Source organism: Lepidochelys kempii, chromosome 4, assembly GCF_965140265.1.
Source record: "Lepidochelys kempii isolate rLepKem1 chromosome 4, rLepKem1.hap2, whole genome shotgun sequence".
NCBI lineage: Eukaryota > Metazoa > Chordata > Testudines > Cheloniidae > Lepidochelys > Lepidochelys kempii.
Window position 1 is genome coordinate 108,046,783 of NC_133259.1, and position 16,962 is coordinate 108,063,744.

General features: G+C 41.0%; 1 protein-coding gene across 7 annotated transcripts in view; it reads left to right on the forward strand.

The window, feature by feature from the left end:
• KCNIP4 (potassium voltage-gated channel interacting protein 4) overlaps positions 1-16,962 on the forward strand; it is an 862,256-nt gene that overhangs the window by 647,134 nt on the left and 198,160 nt on the right. For 2 of the 7 annotated variants that reach the window (XM_073342393.1, XM_073342392.1), the window contains exon 1: positions 9,304-9,434. The exons of the other annotated variants lie outside the window; for them this stretch is intronic. In XM_073342393.1, the coding sequence (XP_073198494.1) occupies positions 9,323-9,434 (112 nt within the window). In that variant the 5' untranslated portion in view covers positions 9,304-9,322. Of the gene's footprint in view, positions 1-9,303; positions 9,435-16,962 lie in introns of those variants that run through there. 7 annotated transcript variants of the gene reach the window in all.

A 16,962-nucleotide genomic window follows, 5' to 3' on the forward strand; every position in this document is an offset into this window, starting at 1 on the left:
GAATTCATTTCCTCTGTGGATAATCCTTGTCTGGACCTGCATAATTAAGAAAATTACTTCCCTGGGTTTCAGCCATACTTTCTACTGAACAAGTTTTCTGCTGCAAATCTAAGATCCCCAGTCAGTTTTCCATGTGCATAAAACTGTGGATTATTACTGATGAATAGAATCTTTACCAGAAATCTAACAGGAAGGCTAAGGTCATTACCAGCTCCAGAACTTCTATAATAAATTCTGATCTGGCACTCAAAACAAATACAAGAAGCAGTTCAGTATGTATTATACTTAGGTTTTTTCTATGTTTACTTAAAAACTTCGTTCTTTTCTGGCTGACTGACATTTCCCTGTGGAAAAGCAGAGTGCAGAAAGAAGGGCAGCTAATTAAATCCCTCCAAACTTTTGTCTCTCTTTCTAACTCATCAGCAATTTCCTTTTTTAATTACGTTTGGGGAAAAAAATCAAATAGCCAGTTTCTAATGAAGGACTGTTCCTTACTAGTCAATTATGTCTCTTCCTTAAATTAGTTATAACACTAAGCAGATTCCATCACTTAGGAAAAATTATAATGTCTTTATATGTATATTGATAGATGCTCTCACCTTGAAAAATGTGTTCAGTTTTGGTCACCCCATCTCAAAACAATATAGCAAAAATAGGAGGTATCCAGTGAAGAACAATGAAAATGATTACAGGCAAACTTCTATTTCAGGAAAGATTGAAAAGACTGCAACTGTTCAGTTTAGAAAAGAGATGAATAAAAGCAGACATGATAGAGAGATATGAAATATTTAATGATATAGAGAAAAACAGTTGAGCATTCCTATTTACCTTTTCTCATAAGAACACAAGAACAAGGGGTAACTAAAAAGCAGCAAATTGTATAACTTGGATTATAAGGTTTTTGGGGGGAATGCCATCTTTTTTTCTCCTATGTTGCCTAGCACTGCCTAGCACAATGGGATCCTTGTCTATGTAGGGTTCCTGGGTGCTGTGGTGGTGGTAATAATTATAACTAATAATAAATTTTAAAACTGATTGAAGAAAATATATGTACACACTATATAATTAGTGTGTAACTCACTACTGCAAGCTGAAATTGAAGCCAAGAGTTTAGTAGGATTAAAAATCAGAATTAGATGTTTATATGGATAATGAGAATGTCCACAGTTATATCAGATATAATTTTCAAAGAAATTCTGTGGTCTTATAAACCTTCAGGGAATAAATCAGCCACTAACTGATTGGGCTCGGGGCAGTTACTTTCTATCAGCTGTTTATGCCATAATTATCTGCTTCAGGATTCCTTATACCTTCCTCTGGAGCAATTGTTACCGGTTACAGATAGGATGTTAGACTAGCTGGAGAACTGTTGTGATCCAATATGGCAATTCCTGTCTTCTTGTTCCACTTCAGTTGTATGACATAATTGAAACCATTTTCAGTTTTGGTTTTCTACTTCCAAACTGTACAGACAATGCACTTGGGGGGCAAAAATCCTGATTAACATGTTAACATTTGTTGTTTGTTTTGCAGTAACACCTAGAGACACATCTACAAAGCTGAAAAAAAAACAGATCAAATCAAAATCACAGCAGTGAGTCTCAGAGTCTGTCTTAGGCTCACCCTATGGAGCTAAAATCAGCAGTGTAGATGGCTCTGCTCGAGCTGGAGCCCAGTCTCTGAAACTGGAAGGGGGTTTTAGCCCCATACCACAAGCTCGAGTCAGTTGGCCTGGGCTCTGAGACTTGCTGCCAGGGATTTTTTTTTTTTTGCATGTAAACATACTGTAGAAGACCAGATAAGGGTACGGGCTCCATTGCATTAGGTACCATGCATGCGTGCACACAACAAAGATTTAAGTGCTTGCACTCTACACAGTCCAGTCTAATATCTAATACACCCTTTTTACACATGACATAAATGATGTTACTTCTAATATGTATAGAAATAAGTAGTATATTGAAAAAGAAGAATGTTTTTTTTTCCTGTGGAAAAAAGTGCATGTAGGAGTTTGGGGGCTGGATTGGTCCAACAGACACTGCCTCTACTGGGGAAGCTACAGAACCACAACACTACATGGGAGCTCCAAGAGGCACTGTGCCTCAGGAGAGATGCTGCTGCCTCCAGAACTGTGACACATAGGTGCCTCCATGGTACTATTAAGAGGGAAAATCTTGTGTTTCCTGTGTGACCAACCAACTGCTCTAGCCTACAGGGAAGGAGGAGGGTGGGGCAGGGTCAACACCTCAATCGCCTCTTCTTGACCCTTTTTGGGGTTTCTGGCTCTGCTAGTAATGCTAGGTTTACACAGCCCTGGGGCTTGGCACTTACATGCAGCCTTCCTACCCTCCCTCCTTGCACACCTGTGAGGGGAAAGAACAATTTAGTCCTGTGCTACTTTTAATGTACATAAATTATTTTAAGAGTAATCTGGAAGGATACTAATAGGAGTTTTTCCAGGCAGAGTGGACTTTTAAAGACTCCCATACCAGTTTGTGAAACCCAGATCAGACTGGTATTAGGTACCTGCATATGCAGTGCTTAGTAGTAATTTTAATTGCTTTAAAAAGTGATCCTTGTATTTATAAGCAGGAGATTCTCGCGTAGGAGTAAAGTGCTTATTTTACCTCTCTGTTCGGCACTGGTGCGACCACTGCTGGAATACTATGCCAGTTCCAATGCCCACAATTCAAGAAGAATGCCGATAAATCAGAGAGAGGGCTCAGTGAAGAGCCACAAGAATGATTAAAGGATTAGAAAACATGGCTTATGATGATACTCAATGAGCTTAATCTATTTAGCTTTACAAAGAGAAGCTTAAGAAGTAATTTATTGAGGAGTGGGGCTCAGGCTTCAGACCTCAGCCCCAGAAAGTCTAAGCGAGCCCTGGCAACCCCATTCAAAGGGGGTCGGGACCCACTTCTAGCAAAGAAAGGTGTATATAACACAATCCAGTGGCTGAACATTGAAGCCAGACCTATTCAGACTGGAAATAAAGCATAAAATTTTATCAGTGAGAATAATTAACTATTAGAACAGCTTAACCAAATATTGTGGTGAATTCCCCATCACTGACAATTTTTAAATCATGATGGGAGGTTTTTTTTAAATAATGTGCTCCAGTTCAAACAGGAATTACTTGGGGAAAATTCTGTTCAGGTGTTAGATCGGTGGTGGCCAGCTTGTGGCCCGCGGGCTGCATGTGACTCATCAGGGTAATCTGATTGTGGGCCACAAGACATTTTACTGACGTTGACCATCCGCAGGCATGGCCCCCCGCAGCTCCCAGTGGCGGGCAGAGAAGTGTAGGCAGAGAAGTTTCTGTTTTTTTTATTGGATATTTTACTAAGTGTTTTTGTGGTGGTGCCTAGAAGTCTGCTTTTCTAGAAAATAAGACTTTTTAAATTTTGCTTGGAGTGCTCGTACAGGCACTCCCATAAAGACATATAGTAATGTTTCTTAAGTGGTTCTCAGGATGTAAAAAAAGAGAGAAAAATCACACTTGGTTGTGGATTCTAAGAGTGCTCAAAATCCAAACAGTGGCTGTACTTGAGTGATAACCTTGCCCAAATTCTACTTTACTTTCAAATGCTATGAGGCAGGAAATTTTCACTTCTTATTTATTTTTAATGAATTGTTTACAGGAGGAATTCAGCATATAGTAATGCCACAGTTGAAAGTGTTGCATGGTGCATTAAATATAATGTGCTTTCTTTTCACCTGCATGCACTTTTGTGTCATGTCCATATTGCATTAATTTGCAGAGCATGGACTTTGAGGCTCTCCAAGTCCATGGCTCTGGGCCCCCTGACTTTGAGAATATCAATACTAACTGTAACTGTCTTTAAAAATAGCCAAAAAAAGTATGTGTCTAGCCCTTTTTACTGTGGAGATCGCCTTGGAGATGTAAACTGATTTTTAGAACTGAATCATAGAAGTGTAGGTCTGGAAGGGACCTCATAGGTCATCTAGTCCAGTCCCCTGCACTCATGGCAGGACTATGTAATAACTAGACCATTCTTGACAAGTGTTTGTCCACCCTGTTCTTAAAAACCTCCAATGATGGAGATTCTGCAACCTCCCTAGGCAATTTATTCCAGTGCTTAACTACCCTAACAGTTAGGAAGTTTTTCCTAATGTCCGACCTAACCCTCACTTACTGCAATTTAAGCCCATTGCTTCTTGTCCTATCCTCAGAGGTTAACAAGAACAATTATTCAGCATCCTCCTTGTAACAACCTTTTGAAAACTGCTATCATGTCCTTCCCGCCCTAGTCTTTCCTTCTCCAGACTAAACAAATCCAATTTTTTCAATCTTCCCTCATAGGTCATGTTTTCTAGACCTTTAATCATTTTTATTGCTCTCCTCTGGACTTTCTCTGGTTTGTCTATATCAGCGGTTCTCAGACTGTGGGTCAGGACCGCAAAGTGGGTCCCGACCCCCTTTGAATGGGGTCACCAGTGCTCACTTAGACTTTCTGGGGCCGAGGTCTGAAGCCCTAGCCCCACTCCTCAGGGCCGAAGCCAAAGCCCAAAGGCTTCAGCCCTGGGCGGCAGGGCTCAGGTTGCAGGCACCCTGGCTAGGGGCTGAAGCCCTTCAGCTTCAGCTTTGGCCCCTCTTCCCGGAGCGGTGGGGCACAGACTTTGCCCCCCACTTCCAGGGCAATGGGGCTTGGGTGGGCTCAGGCTTCGGTCCCCCTTCCTGGGGTTGTAAAGTAATTTTTTTTGTCAGAAGGGAGTCATGGTGCAATGAAGTTTGAGAACCCCTTGTCTACATCTTTCCTGAAATGTGATGCTCAATAATCCTGCTGAGGCCTTATCAGTGCATAGTAGAGTGGAAGAATCACTTCTTTTGTCTTGCTTACAACACTCCTGCTCATACATCCCAGAATGATGTTTGCTTTTTTTTTTGCAACAGTGTTACACTGTTGACTCATATTTAGCTTGTGATTAACTGTGACCCTCGGATCCCTTTCTGCAGTACTCCTTCCCATGCAGTCATATCCCATTTTATATGTCTGCAACTGATTGCTCCCTCCTAAGTGGAGTATTTTGTATTTGTCCTTTATGAATTTCATCCTGTTTGCCTCAGACCATTTCTCCAGTTTGTCCAGATCATTCTGAATTTTAATCCTATCCTCCATAGCACTTGCAACCCCTCCCAGCTTGGTATCATCCACAAATTTTATAGGCATACTTTCTGTGCCATTATCTAAATCATTAATGAAGATATTGAACAGAACCCGATCCAGGACCAACCCGTGCAAGATCTCACTTAATATTCCCTTCCAGTTTAACTTTGAACCACTGATGATGACACTCTGGGAATGGTTTTCCAACCCTATAGAACTTCATCTAGGTTGCAGTTCCCTAGTTTGTTTCTGAGATGGTCATGCGAGATAGTATCAAAAGCCTGACTAACATCACAATAGACCACATCTACTGCTTCTCCTCTATCCACAAGGTTTGTTACCCTGTCAAAGAAAGCTGTTAGATTAGCTTGATGCAATTTGTTCTTGACAAATCCATGCTGACTGTTACTTATCACCTTATTATCTTCTAGGTGTTTGCAAATTGATTGCTTGATTATTTGCTCCATTATTTTTCCGGATACTGAAGTTAAACTGTCTGGTCTGTAATTTCCTAGATTGTCCTTATTCCCCTTTTTATAGATTGACACTTATATTTGCCCTCTTCCAGTCCTCTGGAATCTCTCCTGTCTTCGATGAGTTTTTGAAGATAATCGCTAATGGCTCAGATATCTCCTCAATCAGCTCCTTAAGTATTCTAGGATGTATTTCATCAGGCCCTGCCAACTTGAAGATCTCTGACTTGTCTAATTTTTAATTTGTTCTGTCCCTATTTTAGCCTCAGATCCTGTCTCATTTTCACTGGCATTCACTATGTTTGATGTCTGATCGGAAGTAACCTTTTTGGTGAAAACTGAAACAACCATTTCCACATTTTCTGTTGTTGTCTTTTCCCCCTCACTGAGTAATGAGCCTACCCTATCCTTGGGCTTCCTCTTGTTTCTAATGTATTTGTAGAATGTTTTTTTGGTACCCTTTATGTCTCTAGTAGTTTAAACTTATTTTGAGCCTAGACCTTTCTAATTTTGTCCCTGAATGTGTATGGTGTTGGTATATATTCATCCTTTGTAATTTGACCTACTTTCCACTTTTTGTGAGACTCTTTCTTGAGTTTCAGATAATTAAAGATCTGTTGGTTAATTCAGGGTGGTCTCTTGCCATACTTCCTATATTTCCTATGCAGTGAGATAGTTTTTCTCTTGTGTCCTTAATAATGTCTCTTTGAAAACCTGCCAACTCTCTTGAACTGTTTTTTCCCTTAGACTTGCTTCTCATGGAATCTTACCTACCAACTCCCTGAGTTTTCTCAAGTCTGCCTTCTTGAAATCCATTGTCTTTATTCTGCTGTTTGCCTTCTATCATTCTGTAGAATTGTGATTGTTTTGTGATCGATTGTTTTCTTAAAGAGTCTCTTTTCACTCTCACACAGCTGCCAGGGCTGATCAGTGGGACCCATGAAATACATGCCTTTTGGTCCCTCAAATGTTTAGAGGGACTCCAGATCAGTTTGATGACATGGGAACAAGAGAGTAAGGTTCTACCTGGGCTGCTGGTAACTGCGCTCCCTCTCTTCTGGCACATCTGCTGAGCAAGTGGTGGGGCTTCTGGTCCCATTTAGGGGAAACTCAATAACATGAGGTGGCATGATCTAGGAGACTAAGCCAGAACTTAGAGTGGGAGAATCCTTTATTCTAATAGTGTGTCTAACGCTAATTAGTGGAGATAATAATGCTTATCTCTTGGGCTGCAGAATGTTAGGATTCGTTTGTCAATGTCTTTAGAGCACTATGGGTCACATTTTCAAACATGCTCGGCTTTCACTGGGACTCAGTATGTTAGGTGCTGAGCAGTTTTGAAAATCTGACCATAACTAAATGTTAAGCATTATTTGAAAGAGAGAGGAAGATGGGGAGAAGCCCAAAGAGACAGTGGGATAGAAGAGAGAGCAAAGAAGCCAGAGAGATGAAAATAAGGAGAGCAAAGGTAACGGAGACAAAAGAATGGGAAACTGTGTGAAATGGGAGAAAGCTAAGGGGTGGAAAGCAAAGAGGGGTCAATAGAAAAATGAGAGAGGGAATGAGATGCTACTTTTCAAAGAAACAAGAGCTAGCGAATAAAAACCGTGCACAGACATGAGAAAGAATAGAAAATGAATAGGGCGATGGATCAAATGGATCATTTATGGACAATGAGAACTAAAGGGGATAAATATGAGGAAGATTAGAATAAGCAAGAAGATGCACACAACACATTAGTGAATTTAGTTTATTTATGATCCACTATTTTATTGTGCTTCTTCTGCAGATATCCTATATCTAAGTTGGGGGGGGAATGAAAAGTATAGCTATTTTATTTACCTGACTATGGCTGAATACTCTGGATTCTATAGTTAAACTGTTGGAGGGAAACACCCTCAACAAAACCAAAGAAGATAACTTTAAATTAACTTGAATATGCACACAATTCTTCAGTGAATGAACTCTTCAGCTCCTAAACTTCTGGTTTATATGGAGGGGAAAAATGATGGGTTTTTTTTTAAATTGCGACTCTCTATAGCATTAAGTCTGACAGACTTAAGGTTAAGGTGACAGACTCCTTTTTCCTGCAGCAAAGGAGACTGTGGTAGCCTGAAGACTATTTTCCCCTGTGCTTTTATTCGCAAAAAGAAAAGGAGTACTTGTGGCACCTTAGAGACTAACCAATTTATTTGAGCATAAGCTTTCGTGAGCTACAGCTCACTTCATCAGAAGCTCACGAAAGCTTATCCTCAAATAAATTGGTTAGTCTCTAAGATGCCACAAGTACTCCTTTTCTTTTTGCGAATACAGACTAACATGGCTGTTTACTCTGAAACCTGTGCTTTTATTATCTAACAACTTGAATAGATTGTTTCGTAAAATTTTCAGTGACTTCCTGCAAACAATGGAGGTGTCAGAACTTCTCAAAAAAGTTAGCAAGCATCTTTTCTAGTGAATGTTGTTAGACAACCAAAATATAGGGGTCACTACCAGACCCTGATAATTTTATTATATAATAAGACATTACTGAGGATGGTCCAAGATTTACCTTATGGGCCTTCCCTTGATCCTTATTGTGTTGCCTTGTATCCCAGTGGACAAGACTTCATTAAATTTGGAGGGTGGAAGTGGAAGTAATTGTTTCACAGGCCCAGCCTTAAAATGTGAGAAGGCTGGTTCTGTATAAATAATTCTTACAGCATGCACTGTACGTTATATACCTTATTTCTATTAATTTGAAACACTGAATAGATTAATTTTATAAAAGCCTAATGATAAAGCAGCCATGGTCACAGAAGAGCCTTTTTCTTGATGTGTGGTTCGTGTTTGATCCTGGAAGTTGCTGTGTTCCTCATGGAAGTTGAGCATCGTTAAATTTAATTAAAAACTGTGAAAGTGCAGGCTCAAGCCCTTAGTCAAAAAAGAAGCACTTCTGGTTTCTAAAAGACATACTGTACCTATGTTGCAAAAATTGGGGGTTGGGAAGGCATGCCCCTTTTATAACATTACATTTTATTAAGCAGGGACACTAAATCATCATGTCAAAATGTTATCCTTTAATTTCATTGTCATTTTCATTAGAAATTCTAACTAGGCTCTGGTGGTGTTCAAGAAGAAGGAACATGGCATTTGTAAATACCATGCACTAAGATGCAAAGGACAGTATTTTTCTGATATGCAGAGTTTGACACGTGAAAACAAATGTCTTCAGTAAACTGGCATTTGTCAAATTTAACACCCAAAAAAGAAGAAAAAACTGTTAAAATAGGTTATTGGGTAGAATCCTAAAGCATGAGTCTAGGAGCATTAGAATGCACAGTGCTCGTAGCAGTGTGCTCCCTACTGCAAGTTTCCTGGGAGTGTTTCTTTTTGAACTGACACAGCAAAGTCTCCAGTTCTGAAACAGATGTTCTTCCAGCAGCTCTGAAGTAACCTTACTTGCTGGATACAATGTCATATCAAGGGGTTAGTGGTCCACCTCAGCGTTCTAAGAGGACTCACTGCTAATGAAATCAAATGCTTAGAGAAGCATGAGATGCAGGGCTTTAGCTAGTATTTTGCCTCAACTAGGGTGGTCAGTTAATTTCCACAGTACAGCACAAGGTTGCTTTTCACCTTTGCAACTTTTTTCAAAACAAAATATTGGTAAAATCCTCTAATTTCCCTCTAATCACGAACTGGCTTGAAGACTGGAATGATTTGTTTGTTTGAAGAATGTTGACGTTAGAGTGGGAGTCGGAGGGACTGCAAACAGTGGGTATTGTTGTGATTATATTTGCGTCTCTGAAGCTGCTTCATTTGCTGGGACTGATTGATTTTTCAGAAGGTAAAGTGGTCAATCACTGTTTGTGTTGTTTGTAGTATCTAGTCTGCTTAAAAGCTGTCTACGTAAAACAGACTGCTAGTCTGGTATAAAACCTGTAACGTGAAAATGCTTGAAAAAGTGAGAATAACCTGTGGACTATGAAATCTTGTTTTTGTTTCTGTTTCCTTTATCTGATATTTTAAAACAGAAGTAGAATCTAACATAGGGTTTATTATATAGTGTATTACATTTTACAGCCTGTCTGCATTGAAGTATGTTGGAAAGGTTGAAAACACATGTATTCTAACCTTTGAAAGCTGCTCACTAGTATCAAAACTTAATACATCGAGATTTATCATAGTTTGTTTCATAAAACTGAGTGCTCCTCTGCTTTGATATATGTTCTAAAAATAATTATTCTGGGGTGGGTGTGTGGGTGTGTGTAACCTGTTTGTTTGATTAGACTGTCTGTTCCCTATGTATATAGGGCCATAACATGCCATCTGTTTATAAACAGAACGTCCTATTAATTTCAATACCAGGTTCTGTTTAAAACTCAGTGGCACAATGCAGACCTTTGGTACAGATACTAAGCATTGTTTCATGATACTGAATATGTTAACTTCACATTGCTAATTAAATTTAGTTCTAAAAATCAAATTATACTGTCATCTACTCTAATTCCTGTCTGAATGCTGTAGTAAACAAAAACAATTTACAGCCTAAGGCTTGATTTTGTTGCTGTGCAAATATACCAGATATTCACTGTAACTTCGGCACTTTCTGGTCACAGTCAGATATCTAAGAAGAACACACTAATTTTCTGAAGCATACTTTTTTTTCTTCATAGTGGGAAAAGACTGATGGAGATTTGAAAAATCACCCCATAAAACTGTTCAATGTACTGATGAAATGTGAAATATTTAACCTAGCACTTTTACAGTTACTGAACTATTTAAATAAATCATCCTTAAAACTGCATGTGAGAATTTACAACATCTGGCAACAGCAAAACTTGCTACTAAATACTTTTTATGGAAGTGTGAAATTCTTTTTCAAAGTTCTAAACTACAGGTTAATCTGTCCCTCATAATACTCACATTTCTTTCTTTTAAACTCTGGGCTGTGTAGATTTGCACATAAACATTCAGTGTTTTTAAACTTTCATCTTGCTTCATTGCATGATAACTCCAGCTTTATAATTGATGACAATAAAGTATTTATAGAAAAAGGATAAAATACAGAATTCATGAGCAATTCTGAGTTTGTCCCTTTCCTTAATTCTTCACAAAATCATATTGTGATTAAGTTTTGAGAAAATCTTCTATATGTTACAGCAAATGCAGTAAATCCCCCTAAAAAAATCTGCTAGTAACAAACCAACCCTGTAAGAAATAAATAGTGCAGTGTGATATACAATAGGAAGCATAACTATTCAGGGTTAGGACTATAATTATGTAATTAACTCCAACCAATAGTGTCATGGTATTTCCTCACATAATATAATAATTGTATTTAAAATCACCCAGCAACGTGGAACTGACAGATCTGTACAGTAGAAAAACAATAACATTATAAAACACAGCAAAAACATTATAAATATTACTAGTTTGAAGAGCAGCAGTAGTTAGCAGGATTTCTTACTCCATTGTGGCCTGTTTCGTGCTCTTTCACTTATCACTTACTCCAGCAAAACTTCCCCTAAAGTTAATAGGAATTTTGCCCGTGTAAGAAATTAATAAGGAGTGCTTTGCAGGACATCTATAACTTAATGGCATTCACTGCAGCTTTGTCATTGACTTCAGTGGGACAAGGATCAGGTCCTAATAGCCAAATACTGATCCATTGGACAAAAGATAAGAAGGATTGTGTGTTTAGATCAAAATGGAAGATAAAGGACTACCCCCCAGATCCTGCAACCAGGAGGCAGGGCATGAGGCACCTGCACAAGCAGGCCAGTGCAGCAACCCTGTATTTGTTTATATTTATAGGCTTTCCTATGGCATTCATCAATGTAAGATATAAGCATCCCATCTACACTAATGAATTTGTCTTGACAACACTACTGGAAGATAGGGAAGCATTTTTATTTCTATTTTACAGTTGTGGAACTTGAAACACAGAACCTCAGCGGGTGTACATTGTCATAACTCCACTGAAGTCAATGAAATTATGATAGTGATGCATGACAGTTTATACCAGCTGATGGTCTGCCCCGGAGAGACGTGGCTATGCTCACTCAGGAAGTCTGTGCCAGGGGTGGGATCAGAAATCAGATTTCCTGAGTCTCAGCCCAGTGGTTTACCCACAAAATTATCCTTCCTTTCTGTTTGAGATCAGTGAATTTGCACAGTTCCTGGAACAGTCAATCATACACTTACCAATTCCCCAAGCTTACTCTCTCTCCTCTCCCCCGTCTGCATGTAGCTGAAAAGGTCTTTGCTGTCCCTTTACCTGCCTCACTGCTTCTTAATCTATCCACACTGTGGAACTTGCATAATGACAGGTTTCAGAGTGGCAGCCTTGTTAGTCTGTATTCGCAAAAAGAAAAGGAGTACTTGCGGCACCTTAGAGACTAACAAATTTATGCTTATACTCAATTAAATTTGTTAGTCTCTAAGGTGCCACAAGTACTCCTTTTCTTTTTACTGTGGAATTCTAGCACTTTATTGATTATTTAATTACTACCATTTATAATAAGATAAAAAGGCCCTTGCCTACTATTCCAGGCACATTGGACATTATTTAAAGTAACTGTCCAACAAAAACAAAGCCACAGCATACCCCTGAAAATACTCCACCAAAAAGTAACGTGAGACTGGCCATATGGGTCAGACCAATGGTCCATCTAGTCCAGTATCTTGTCTTCTGACCATGGCCAATGCCAGATGTTTCAGAAGGAATAAACAGAGCAAGGCAATTATCAAGTGATCCATCCCACGTTATCCAGTCCCAGCTTCTAGCCGTCACAGGGTTAGAGACAGCCAGACCTTGTGACTGTACCCCTGACCATCTTTGCTAATAGTCATTGATGTACAATGAACTCCATGAACTTATCTATTTTTTATCTTATCTATAACCTAGTTATACTTTTGCCTTTCACAACATCCCCTGACAGCGAGTTACACAGGTTGACTGAGAGTTGTGTGAAGAAGTACTTCCTTATGTTTTTGTTCTTCTTTGAGTGCTTGCTCAGTTTGGAGCCCCCCGTTCACAGTAGTCTACAAAGACAAGGTCCAGCTGCGGGTCCATCCGACTTTTCTGTCTAAGGTGGTGTCGCACTTCCATGTCAACCAGAATATTTTTCCTCCCTGTGTTCTGTCCAAAGCCTCGCTCCACCAACAAGGAGAGGCGGCTGCACACTCTGGATGTCAGGCATGCCCTGGGGTTCTACCTTCTGCAGATTGACACAGCTCTTTATCACAATAGCTGACAGCATGAAGGGCCTTCCGATGTCCTCTCAAAGAACTTCGAATTGGATCACCACCTGCATCTGGACTTGTTATGAGCTGGCCCATGGTGGAATGACTGATCATAAAAGTTTTCCATATTATTAGTCACTTCTAGTCTGTGACTTCTTAATTTATCTAGTGTGTCATTGACTCCGTTCTCCATAGTAGTCTTTGGGATATGTGATGTTAAAGAGGACATGGACACTGCTCAGCATGTGGATTATGTAGGGGCTTGTATGCCTGAATTGGTCATGTACAGATCTATAAATAAATGTCAAGGTTTGTAAATCAGTTGAATCGGTTCCATACGAGAACCATAACAGATTTAAAAAATCCATTATATCATCCTATTATCCAACATACTCCTTTAGTACATTATAAGCATGTAGGTGGGTTTGGCTCTTCCTCACTGTCAGTCTCTGAGGGATGCCATGCCCCTTTGCTGGCACACTTCTGAAACCACAGTCTAAGTAACGGGGGAACTTAGTGGTCTCTGGCTCCAACCTTTAGGCACGGTGGGCCACTGAACTATTTGTGGCTCTATGCCCTCATCCAGGGTGGGGCACCACACGGCCTAAGACTTTAACCCTTAGGCAGGCTAGCTGCGAGTGGTCTGGGGGGTGGGCAGGCTCTCAATCAGGGCACGGCACCCAGCAAACAGTCTAGGGGGGCCAGCAGGGGTTAACACCAACCCAGTCTGTCATCTTGATTCTGGTGGACCACAGACACCCACAGGCCTCTTCCCCTAAGGAGGAGGAGTACTGCCACCCAAGGGGTAGGGTGACACAGGCCCATGACTCCACTGCATCCCAGCCCACGGACCTAACAGTGGCAGCATGGTCTGCCACTGGATCAGCAGGGAATGCCACTGCAATACGCTGACTGTGTTTTGGATGCCCCTTCAGCCACACTCCAGTCTGCTATCCCTGGGCTCCTTCCTCCCCTCCCCTCCGGGTGTACCTGAACCCCGGGGTCATCCTCTGTCTCCCCAGGGTATGCTGCCAGTGGCAATCCCAGCAACTCCTCAGCGTTTGGCAGGTCCGGCAGTCCTAGTACCGGGGAGGTGTCCTCGGGGCAGCAGAAGTCTTCCGTGGGTTCCGGCTCCAGCAGCGGTAGCTTTGTTATGCTACCGTAATTACTCTGTGTGTGTGTGTGTGTGTGAGTGTATACATGTATTTTTAATTATTATAGTTCTCAGTAAGTCACTTACAGTATATAAAAATCTTTATCTATAATTACTCCATTGGTGGTGGTTTCACAAAACAAACAAACAAACAAACAAACCATAATTGCTGAATAAGAATCTGGTACCTTCTTATAATTGCAATCCATTCAAAAGATATTAAAATTTTATTTGGTTGTAAAAGGGATGTTGGCATGTGTGTATTTGTCTGTTTTTGAATAAGTATATAAACAAACATATCATGCATATTTGCCACAGATAGCTGCACATGTTGTGTATGTATATTTTATTTTCAACCTTGCTTTATTCACTTTAAGAACAAATAAATGATATCAAATAAATAATGGTGCATATGAAATGGTTTTAAAACATTAGAAGTAAAGGACTTAATAGGAATAATTTAAGCCTAGCTGAAAATCTGACAGTTCAGTTAATTTTTTTGTGGAGCTCCTAGAGGTAATGTGGCTGTTTCCTATATGGTTATCTTGCATGGGGATCAGGAATATAGTCTAGTTTGTGCCATGATAATATTGTTAGTTTTTAACGTGTTACTAGCTTAACCATCAGTGTAAGCCAGGGAGGAACCCCATCCTGACAATCAGAGAACTCATGACAGAAGCTCAGAGAATTGTTTATATAATTCCCATGAGCTGGGTTGTCTAGGATTATATGAAATCACACACCTTTGGGAATGGAGCAGCTGGAGAATGTGGCATTCCATGGTCACTAAAGAGACCCCTTTCAGCTGATTGGGAACAGTTTACACAGCTGTGGGAACAGGACACTGGAATTTGCAAGGGATAGGAACCGCAGGTTCATTAAGGCTGGATATGAGCCTTACAATTTCTAAAGTCCGAATTAACAGAAACTTGGAAAATCCTGCCAGTATGTTTTAACTAAAACCTATGTATTGTACATTTGTATATGTCTGTAGGTTGATTGCTGTTTCAGTGAATTCCTGAGTTTTCAACTGTTCAACCTATAGCCATGTCACCTTGAGCTGTGATCTCACCAGGTTTCATGAGTTACACAACATTGGGCAGGGTAGGCCAGTACTTGGATGTGGGTCATAGAAAGTGTTTTTGTGTATCATTAGTCAGGATTCTTCCCTCTGAAGCAGTAGTGAAAAGAGGGGGTTGGCATGATGTTAGATGTTTTATTGGAGACGTTATCTTTAGGATGAAATGTAGAACCCAGCTACAGATGGTCACTTAAAGTCCTGTAGCACTTATAAGAGTAGGGTTAACCCTAGAATCCTAAGCAAATTCAATTGTAGATAGTAACATTCAGCTTCCCTAAATTCCCCATGTAGTTTCCACTGGATATAGTTAGAGCCCTGAGCGGATACAAAAATCTGCCAGAATCAACCCATGATCCAACCAGTGATCCGCTAGCCGTCTTTTATGTGTATCCACATCCACAGCAGCAAGCCATGTCACAAGGACTAGCAAAGGGGGAGGGAGAGGAGATGAGTGAGCGGGGACAGGGTCTTGTAGAGAAGAGGTGGTGCGGGGCGGGGTCTCGAGGAGGAGGGGCAGCGCAGGGGTTGGGGGGGAAGGGGTGGCACATTGTGTGTTGCTCCTGGGGGCTCGCAAGCAATGGCAACGGTAGTGTGTGTTGCACCACGGTGGGAGAAGAGGTGAGGCAACAGGGCCCCACCCCCTCTAATTCCCGCGTCGGGAGCAGACTCTGCTGCCCAGAAGCCGGCAGGCCAGGAGTGCAGCCATTGCTGCATGGTGGGGACGCTGGTGCTGCCCGAGGGGCCCAAGCTGCTGGACAGGAACCAGCTCAGCAACCAGGTGCTGGACAGCTGACTCTGGCCTGCTGCCCAGCCCCAGCCACTGGCTGACAGCCCCGAGCATATGTGCCCACCAGGCCAGACACTGGAGGCCAGGTGCCACAGGTGAGTAGATCCATCTGTGGGTATATTGGCATCCAATCCACTATCTGCAAAAATTGTCCATGGATAGGAAGCGGATATCCACAGGGCTCTAGATAAGGTGGGCCTTATTCTCCTCTCAAGCCTTGTCTACACTAAAGGGAAAAATTGATCTAAGCTATGCAATTTGAGTTATGTGAACAGCATAACTCAAATCAACGTAGCTTAGATCTACTTACCGCGGGGTCCACACTATGTGACATCGACAGGAGTCGCTCTCCCGTCAACTCCCCTTACCCTTCTCGATCAGGTGGAGTACAGGAATTGACAGGAGAGTGATCAGCGGTCGATTTAGTGGGTCTTCACTAGATCCTCTAAATGGACCGCTGATGCATCAATTGCCGCAGCATTGACCCTCTGGTAAGTGTAGACAAGCCCTCAGTTTCACAAGTATAAATTAGGAATAACTCCATTTAGCAGGAGGAAGAATAACCAAAATGGTCCAGTATTTGGGGTGGGAGCCTGGGACTTGGGAGACCTGGGTTTGATTCCCTTCCAGTATGCAAGTCTCTGTTTATCTCAGTCATTCATATGTGCAATGGGAATGATAATATTTCTCTACTTCCGAGGGGTGTTGTAAGGATAAACACATTATATTTGATGTGCTCAGATAATGGGGCTTATATAAGTACCTAAGATAAATGGAGTTCCATTTAAACTTTCATGGAAACCAGGAGATTACCAGCTCAAGCATTTCATCTGATCTCAACAGGGGGAGAGATGTATCTCCTGTAGCCAGGACCTGCTTTGAGCATTACAGATAAACAAATATATACACACTTTAAATTCCACCCAGAAGTAAATTGGCATTGGGGATAACATACTGTCAGCTTTCAGAGTAACAGCCATGTTAGTCTGTATTCGCAAAAAGAAAAGGAGTACTTGTGGCACCTTAGAGACTAACCAATTTATTTGAGCATGAGCTTTCGTGAGCTACAGCTCACTTCATCGGATGCATACCATGGAAATGGTATC